The sequence below is a fragment of the Rhinoderma darwinii genome, chromosome 1 (assembly GCF_050947455.1).
Source record: "Rhinoderma darwinii isolate aRhiDar2 chromosome 1, aRhiDar2.hap1, whole genome shotgun sequence".
NCBI lineage: Eukaryota > Metazoa > Chordata > Amphibia > Anura > Rhinodermatidae > Rhinoderma > Rhinoderma darwinii.
Genome location: NC_134687.1, coordinates 140,200,248 through 140,209,355, shown reverse-complemented (window position 1 = coordinate 140,209,355; position 9,108 = coordinate 140,200,248). Strand labels below are relative to the sequence as shown.

Genomic DNA, 9,108 nt, shown 5'->3' with positions numbered 1-9,108 from the left:
TTTAAAAGTAAAAGTCCAAGTGGGCGTGTATTATGTGCGTACATCGGGGCGTTTTTAATACTTTTACTAGCTGGGCGTTCTGACGAGAAGTATCATCCACTTCTCTTCAGAACGCCCAGCTTCTGGCAGTGCAGACACAGCCGTGTTCTCGATGTAGCTACTTACCTGCAAACGCTGATGCTGCTGCAGAATCATCTGTAGCCTCTGGTGCCGGTGTCCTCGCTCGTCTGACACGATGCAGGACCTGTGAGTGACGTCACAGCGTGATCTCTCGAGAACACACTGTCTGCACTGCCAGAAGCTGGGCGTTCTGAAGAGAAGTGGATGATACTTCTCGTCAGAGCGCCCAGCTAGTAAAAGTAGTAAAAACGCCCCGATGTACGCACATAATACACGCCCACTTGGACTTTTACTTTTAAACACACCCACTTGGACTTTTGCAAGCCTCATTTGCATAACTACAAAAATGGTCATAACTTGGCCAAAAATGCTTGTTTTTTAAAAATAAAAACGTTACTGTAATCTACATTGCAGCGCCGATCTGCTGCAATAGCAGATAGGGGTTGCAAAATCTGGTGACAGAGCCTCTTTAAGGCAAAGTTACAGGATTCCATTTTTTTTTTTTTTTAGCTAAACGGGTTGAAACCTAAGATGGAAGATGCGTCAGTCTTTTCTTTATACCTTTCCTTCATTTTGGATCCACTTCTGGCTTTGTTTCAAAAGAACTCAGCCAAAACTGCATGAGTGCTCCTGGCCGAGAAATCTATTTAACATCACAGGTTTCCAGAGAATCTTAGGCATGGTGGAGCCGAAGCCGATATCACACTTGTGTGTTTTAGTCAATATTTGTTCATCAAAACTATATCATAAACAGAGAAAAAGTATAATGGAAAGATTTACACCTCTTCTATGTTTTGGACCGACTCCTGGTTTTGGCTTATAAATACTGACTGAAATACACAAGTGTGAAAGTGACCGAGTACCGCTACAGTCACTCAGAATCTACTACTGAGAAACGTGTGATCCAGATTGAGGTAGGTGGTGATGAATTCTGGAAAATCTCTTTTTAGAACAATTTCCATAAATATTTCAGCTGCAGTATGAGGTCTCATTTTCTGCCTAGGAAGAAGAAAAAAGGTAATTGCCATCTTATTTCTGTAACACCGAGGATACTACAAATAAGAAATAAATTAGCAACGTGCAAAAATGTCTAATTTCCTTAGAAGGTATTTTAAAATTAGTTTTTGTAAACCAGGCACGTGACGTTGGTAAATGCATCATTTGTTTTCAGAGCATGCTCTAGGTGTGGAATATCTTTACCCACAGACTCCAATAATAACACAAACTACCCAAAAAATTATTTACTGTCCTTTTATTGTAATTCTTCAAAATAGATTACTATATGAACAAACCTTCAGGCCCTATACAATCCTATAGTTCTATTTTTGCAACACTTTTTTTTTTTGTTCAGCTAATGCATTGATATGATCCAGGAGAGAAGTATCAGTCTTTCCTTTAGGATCTCCTGATCTTGGCCTTAGCTTATTTATGACCCAGCACTGCATATGTACGTGATAGTGAGAGGGGTTGTATGGAGCTGGCTCACGCTGAACCCGCTCCATACGCTGCAATGTCCGCTATATATTACAGCTGACACCCTGCTCAACGATAACTCTGATCCCGTCTATTATACCACTTAGATGCTGCAATCAATAGCGAGGACAGCATCTAAGCCGTTAGAGTGGGGAAGCCCCCTCCGACAGCTCATTGGCCATCGCGACACAATCCTGGGTTGCCGATGGGGGCCTAGTGAACGTCCCCAGGTCTGTCATCTTTGTGCTGCTTAATAGGAGTCGGTAAAAAACACAATATACTGCAATACATTATTATTGCAGTACATTGTGCAAGTGATCCAACAATCGCTAGTTTAAGTGCCCTAGCTGGACTAAAAAAAAAAGACGTTTTTCTCCTATAGAACAAATTTTAGAAAAAATCATTTTTCCCATTTTTTTTTTTCTAAAATTTCCCAGTACATTATGATACATTAGAAATGAGTTGTTTTTTTCCTTGCGGGACAAATTAATATGGTTATGCTGATGGAAAAATTTAAAAGTTATGGAAAACCAAAAATTAAATGGCAAAATATGGCCTGGACATTAAACGGGTAAAAAAAAATCACTCCCTGTTAATTTAAAAACTGCCTGCTGCAGTGAAATAAATGTGGTCAAAAAGTGAAAAATGCCCTTATGTCACTCCCCTCCCCCACACCACACTCCGTACCCATCCCCAGTTGTAATTTAGCTTTTTATTGTCTTAAAAGGAACCTAGTGATGGGCACGATGATCTATACTAAACTTTGATTTACTCTAAGGCCGGGTTCCCACGTAGCGTAAATGCTGCTGAATTTGGGCAAAGGAATTCTGTGCGAAAATTCCGCAGCATTTACAGTAGCAGCAAAGTGGGGCGGAAAAAAACGGCAGCGTTTTTAAATAAATGTTAATAAATTGACCTGTGGTGCGGAATTTAATTCCGCAGCGTGTCAATTTATGCTGCGTTTTTGTTGATTTTGTGTTGCGGGTTTTCCTCATTGAATTCAATGGAGATGCAAAACCTGCAGCAGAAAACCAAGTGTTGCGACTTTTGCAATGGAATCGCAGCGATTTACGCCGCAAAAACCGTAACTCCGGAAAAAAACAATCGCAGGCTGCAGCATCACATGGCCTGCAACGTCCTTGTAGGAGGCTGAACTACGCGCAGAGAAGAGGGAGGTTGTTGTTTTTTTCTCCCAGCGCTGCATTGCGCAGTGGAAATTCCGTTCCATTTTCGGACGTAAGGTGTTGCGGGTTCCAAGTTGGATAAGCGGCACAGTTTTTATGCAGTGCAGGCCACCCGTGGGAACCCCGCCTAAGGGTATGTTCTATATATTCTAAAATTATTCTATCAAGTTTTGGAGTGGATTTTCCATTGACACTGAAAAAATGCCTCAAAAGAAGCTTCAAATGAAAAAAAAACAACTTTGTTTTCAGCTTCAAAAGACGACTTGAAACTGTCTTTTTGTATGTGTACATTCCCAGGCAGCATGTCTTGAGGTCCGCAATGATTTTTTTTTTCTCCTGCTACATGTGAACCCTATACACGAATTGTATTGTAAATTGTAGCAGATTATTTATGTGGAATCCACACCGAAAATTGCCGATTTATGATCCCTAGATTCTGTATAAATACCTGCTCACTTTGCCCAATACTCTTGAAGTTAAAAGGGTCATTCTTAAATAAGACTAGAAGCATTAAGGCAGGTACCTATATACAGGCTGTGATGATGCCGTCCTGTTTCCATACTGCACTGTCTTTTGCATTGGGTTTTTCCGCTATGTTTGCTGTTTTAGAAAAACGGTTCTAAAACTATTCCTAGAACGGGTTCTATGTAAAACTGTAATTTAGTTTTAACATTCCAATTACCCGGATTACTCCCAGGTGTAACCGGTATATTATGGGAATTTGCTGTAAATGCAATTCTGCGATCTATAGGTGAAGATCCATCAAGGTAAACGCTTTACTTTACAACCCCTATATTTGGGACATTTACTCATCTGCGCACGGATCCCATCTTTTTCCCCGTTTGCCATGAGAGGTTTTATTTACTTACAGATCAGACAGATGTGACTCATTGACCAGCTGGCACTCCACTTGCTGTACGAGGGCACGTACCAGACCCCTGGTGACCATTCTGTTGTCATCCTCTAATTTCACCTGGTGCCTTATCCACTGCCAGACCTGTAAACCAGCATGAAACACGACGTGAGCGTCCACCGCTGCTGAGGAAAATGGCATTTCTGTGATGTAAAGTTCTTCTCACCGCTGCCCCTGCACTCCTCTTACGGCTATCTGTGCTGGGCATTACAATATGGTGTTTTACTGATGTTTTGCAGCTATGAAATGTCCAAATTATCCACACTAGATGCCACTTTATATGGTATGTGGTATATGGTATGTGCGCCTTTAATACACGGACATTACAGCCCCGTTAATTTAGTGCGTACCTGAGATCGAGATATTTCAGCCGTCGCAGAGTCCTCCACTTTTCCACAATAGAAGAAATGACCCTCCCCTAACATGCAAAAATATATGACGAATTACAAACTTATATAGTATTAGGGAAGAATGTCATTTCTGGGGGAATAGATTTAGGCTCAATGCTCACGATGCATATTACGTGCAGTTTTGCAGCGTGTGGCAGATCCGCAGTGTAATACAGAACCAGCATAGTCAATGAAATGACCGGTAATCCTATGTACACGCTGTGGTATTTTTCGGCACGGAAATTGACCTGCGGTGCGTATTCTAAAATCTGCAGCATGTCCATTTATCTTGCATTTCCGTCTCAGAATTATATCTGCTGTGGAAGATCGCACCAAAAGCTGCAGCATGAAATTGCACCAATTTTTGAAGCAAAACGCAAAAACCGCACCAAAGGAACGTGCAATCTGGTGCGGTTTTTATCTGCTTATTGCTGCGGTTTTAATCCGTATTTTCTGCAGCAAAATACGCAACGTGTGCATGTAGCCTTAGGCAGAATAAGGCTGGAATCACACATGCAGGTTTTTTTTTAGCCAAACACAGGAGCAGATACAAAAATAATGAAAGGGAAAGACTGAAACTTCTCTGTTTTGTATCCGCTCCTGAGTTTGGCTCCAACAGCTGCATTTAACACTTTTAATTACAGTTTTAGGATTTCTTCACACATACTTTTTTTTTTTTTTTTTTCAACAGTTTCAAATGTAATTAAAATAATGCAATGGGTACATTCTGCTTTGTTGCAGAAGATTCTGTGAGTGAAATTCCTTTCCATACATGTGAATGAGATTTTTTTCTGCAGCATATATGTGGATTGCTGCAAGCCACATACAGATGAATGGGACAGTTGCAAAAATTTCTGCAACAAATCTGCCGCGTGTCCAGTGTTTGTTTTTATGGCATCTTTTAGGCCCCATGTACACGAACGTAAAAACACCCGTACTTACGGGCCCATAGACTTCTATTGGCCACGGGTACCTTCCCGTTTGTTTACGGGAAGGTGCCTGGGCCGTTGAAAAATATAGAACATGTCCTATTTTAGGCCGTAGTTACGGCACGGCAGGCCCATAGAAGTCTATGGGGCTCCTGTAATTACGGGTGGCTACATGTGTGCACCCATAATTACGGGAGCATCGCTAGGCGACGTCAGGGGATAGTCATCGTCCAGGGTGCTAAAAGAGTTAAACGATCAGTGCGGGATAGAGAGAAGGGGCTGCACTGATCAGCAGTAACACTTTCAGCACTCTGGACAGTGACTACCGCTGGACAGTGAGTACCATGCGGGGCGCTCACAATATACCCGTAACAAAAATAAAGTTAATACTTACGCATAACTCCCTGCTTTTTTGTCCAGTCCGGCCTCCTGGGATAACGTTTCAGCCCATGTGACAGCTGCAGCCATTCACATGCTGCAGCAGTCACATGGACTGCCGCGTCTTCCAGGGAGGACGGACTGGATGTCAAAAGAGGGACACGTCACCAAGACAACGGCCAGTGTACGTATGAACTTCTTTTGCTTTAAATCACTGCGTTCCGCTGTGGAAACTCTGCCCGAAATGGCTGCCCCTTCTCTCTATCCAGCACTGATAGAGAGAAGGGGCTGCCGATTAGTGCAGTGCAATATAGCAGAGAAAACGGGTCCTGGAATACGGATGACAACGGATCCGTATTTACAGGCGTGGGTCCATAAATACGGGTGAGAAAGGACCCGTATTTACGCCACTATTTATGGACGGGAAGAAATACGCTCGTGTGCATGGGGCCTTACATGCGTTTTTGGAGGCATTCTTTTATGTAACATTTTTACATGCATTTTTCCCTGCCGTTTTTGAAGTCCTATAGAGAAGCCTATTGAAATTACAACACACCTACAGCATGCTGCATTTTGAAAAATATGCCACTATACCCCAAAAACACCACAAACCAAAATGCTGGTTTCTCATTTATTTTATTTTTTATAGACTTTAAAGTGACATTTGGCCGCAGTGTTTTCGGGTAAAAAAACATTAGCAAAATCGCAACAAAAAATTACACTGAAATTGCGAGTAAATTCTGCGTGTGAAGCCAGACTAATAGTGTGCAAGTTCTACCTTTAAGCCAGGCATCAATAAAGAGTATTCCAACCGCAATATTATACTTCAGGCCAAATAGTGTGACACCCCCCTGAGGAACACAAGGGAAATTTTTTTTTTTTAGTGATAAGCAAGTTGTCAATTAGATATAGAAAATAAACTACTCCTATTATGCATCTACTATAAATCATATCACTAAGAATTTACATGTGACATGCATGATCACTTTTGGGTACACATTTATGTGTTCATTATTATTATGACTGCTGGATTCCGGGCAACACCACCAAGCTTTGCCATTTTGTTTTGTTTTTTGTTAATATGGATACGTCCATAGACAGCTTGCAGGCCACTATAGCCAGCATTACCCAGTTCCCCACATACTCGAGTTACATGTAAAGTATAGAAAAACAGTCCTAAAGCTGAATGTTACGTTTTGGATTTTGTGTTAACTGGGTAACGCAGCTGATTTGTACTTACAGCGGGCATTATAAGTAAGTCAGACTGGGAGATTTTCACTGACGGAATGACATGTAACTGGTTTGGTCCACTTGTGTGCTCCTGGAAAAGCTAAAGAACAGTTATAAAGCGTAAATACCCATTCATTCAAAAGCTGCTCATCTAACCTAACCACTAAGCCGACATATCACAAAAACTTGTGCCAAAATATGCACAAAGCCAATGTGCCAAAAAAACAAACAAACAACTATACTGAGTCTGACAAAAAAGAACCTCCTTTTGCCTTAAATTGAAGGAAAAAGTAATGTCCCATGCACTTCTATAGGTGCCATTTACGGCTCCATGCAAACACGTGTGAATGAATCCTTATTCCTAAGCACCATTTATTGGGTATTGATTCCAAGAGTGAATCAGATTACTGTCCGTCTGGAAAGTTTTCACCTCTATAAGTTATACATTGCCAGCTCTATTTGCCTTCTTCTGTATTAACAAGACTCTTGTTCAGAATATGTGACACTTGACGCACTCTCCTCCTGGAACTCGATATTATTTAGATAGACCGTGTTCCAAATTATTATGCACATTGGATTTAAGTGTCATAAACATTTAATTATTAGTTCTTCAATTAAACTCATGGATGGTATTGTGTCTTAGGGCTCTTTGGATCATTGTAATCAATCTCAGACACCTGTGATAATTAGTTTTCCAGGTGTGCCCAATCAAAGGAAAACTACTTAAGAAGGACATTCCACATTATTAAGCAGGCCACAGGTTTCAAGCAATATGGGAAAAAAAAAGGATCTCCCTGCTGCCGAAAAGCGTAAAATAGTGCAATACCTTGGACAAGGTATGAAAACATTGGATATTTCAAGAAAACGTAAGCATGATCATCGTACTGTGAAAAGATTTGTGGCTGATTCAGAGCACAGACGGGTTCGTTCAGATAAAGGCATAATGAGGAAGGTTTCTGCCAGACAAATTAATAGGATTAGGAGAGCAGCTGCTAAAATGCCATTGCAAAGCAGCAAACAGGTATTTGAAGCCGCTGGTGCCTCTGGAGTCCCGCAAACCTCAAGATGTAGGATTCTCCAGAGGTTCGCAAGTGTGCATAAAGCTATTATTCGGCCACCCCTAAACAATGCTCACAAGCAGAAATGGTTGCAGTGGGCTCAGAAATACATGAAGACTAATTTTCAAACCGTGCTGTTTACTGATGAGTGCTGTGCAACCCTGGATGGTCCAGATGGATGGAGTAGTGGATGGTTGGTGAATGGCCACCATGTCCCAACAAGGCTGGGACGTCAGCAAGGAGGTGGCGGAGTTATGTTTTGGGCTGGAATCATGGGAAGAGAGCTGGTAGGCCCCTTTAGGCCCCTGACGCTGTGAAAATGACCTCTGCAAAGTACGTAGAGTTTATGACTGACCACTTTTCTTCCGTGGTACAAAAAGAACAGTGCCTTCCGTAGCAAAATTATCTTCATGCATGACAATGCACCATCTCATGCTGCAAAGAATACCTCTGTGTCTTTGGCTGCTACGGGCATAAAAGGAGAGAAACTCATGGTGTGGCCCCCATGTTCCCCTGACCTCAACCCTATTGAGAACCTTTGGAGCATCCTCAAGCAAAATATCTATGAGGGTGGGAGGCAGTTCACATCAAAACAGAAGCTCTGGGAGGCTATTCTGACATCCTGCAAAGATATTCAAGCAGAAACTGTCCAAATACTCGCAAATTCAATGGATGCAAGATATCAAAGAAGGGGTCCTATGTTAACATGTAACTTGGCCTGTTAATTTTTTTTTTGATTGAAAGAGCTTTTGATTTCTGTAAATTTGACCTCCTGATGCTGCAAATTCAACAAATTACAATTTTAGTTCTCTTTACAACCTTTAAAATGTTTTGATCTCTGTTGTGCATAATAATTTGAAACAGTGCATTTTGAGTTTTTTACTTCTAAAATAAAATCTGTTATCATTAGGAGATTTGTTCAATAAAATTTGCATTATACTCCAACGGTTGATGGCTTGAAGACTATACTGACTGTCATTTGCATCGACTATTTAGGAAAATCAGCGAAAAATAACATTTGCATAATAATTTGGAACGCGGTGTAGAAATGTTTATTAGATGGTGTATTAGGTGTGACAGTTGAGTTGAGCGGATCTTACCTTTTGCATTGGTGCAACCAGGTCAATGTCATACACCATAAATCCATCCACTCCAGCATTTATTTCAAACAGTTTCAACCTGAAATGCACAATTTTGAATATATTACCGACATACAATAGTTTTGTAGTTTCAAGGGAAAACAGCCCCTGATCTTCAGCCGTTTTTTAAGCAACTAGCATTTTTTGATGGGTTTCTTACGGCCGTTTTTGGAGCTGTTTTTCTATTGCCCCAATAAAAAACTGCTCCAAAAACGGCTCAAGAAGTGACATGCACTTCTTTTTTACGGGGCGTTTTTTTACGCACCGCTTTTATAAATGGACGCGTAAAAAACGC

General features: G+C 41.2%; 1 protein-coding gene across 5 annotated transcripts in view; it reads right to left on the bottom strand.

Moving 5' to 3' along the window:
• Nucleotides 1–577: 577 nt before the first annotated feature.
• Nucleotides 578–9,108, bottom strand: part of LOC142755152 (uncharacterized) — a 35,331-nt gene continuing 26,800 nt past the window's right edge. For 3 of the 5 annotated variants that reach the window (XM_075860432.1, XM_075860433.1, XM_075860434.1), the window contains 6 exons: nucleotides 8,775–8,853; nucleotides 6,627–6,716; nucleotides 6,165–6,237; nucleotides 4,041–4,108; nucleotides 3,647–3,774; nucleotides 578–1,119 (listed from right to left, as the gene is read on the bottom strand). In XM_075860432.1, the coding sequence (XP_075716547.1) occupies nucleotides 996–1,119; nucleotides 3,647–3,774; nucleotides 4,041–4,108; nucleotides 6,165–6,237; nucleotides 6,627–6,716; nucleotides 8,775–8,853 (562 nt within the window). In that variant the 3' untranslated portion in view covers nucleotides 578–995. Of the gene's footprint in view, nucleotides 1,120–3,646; nucleotides 3,775–4,040; nucleotides 4,109–6,164; nucleotides 6,238–6,626; nucleotides 6,717–8,774; nucleotides 8,854–9,108 lie in introns of those variants that run through there. The other 2 variants (XM_075860435.1, XM_075860436.1) reach the window with 2 other exon arrangements.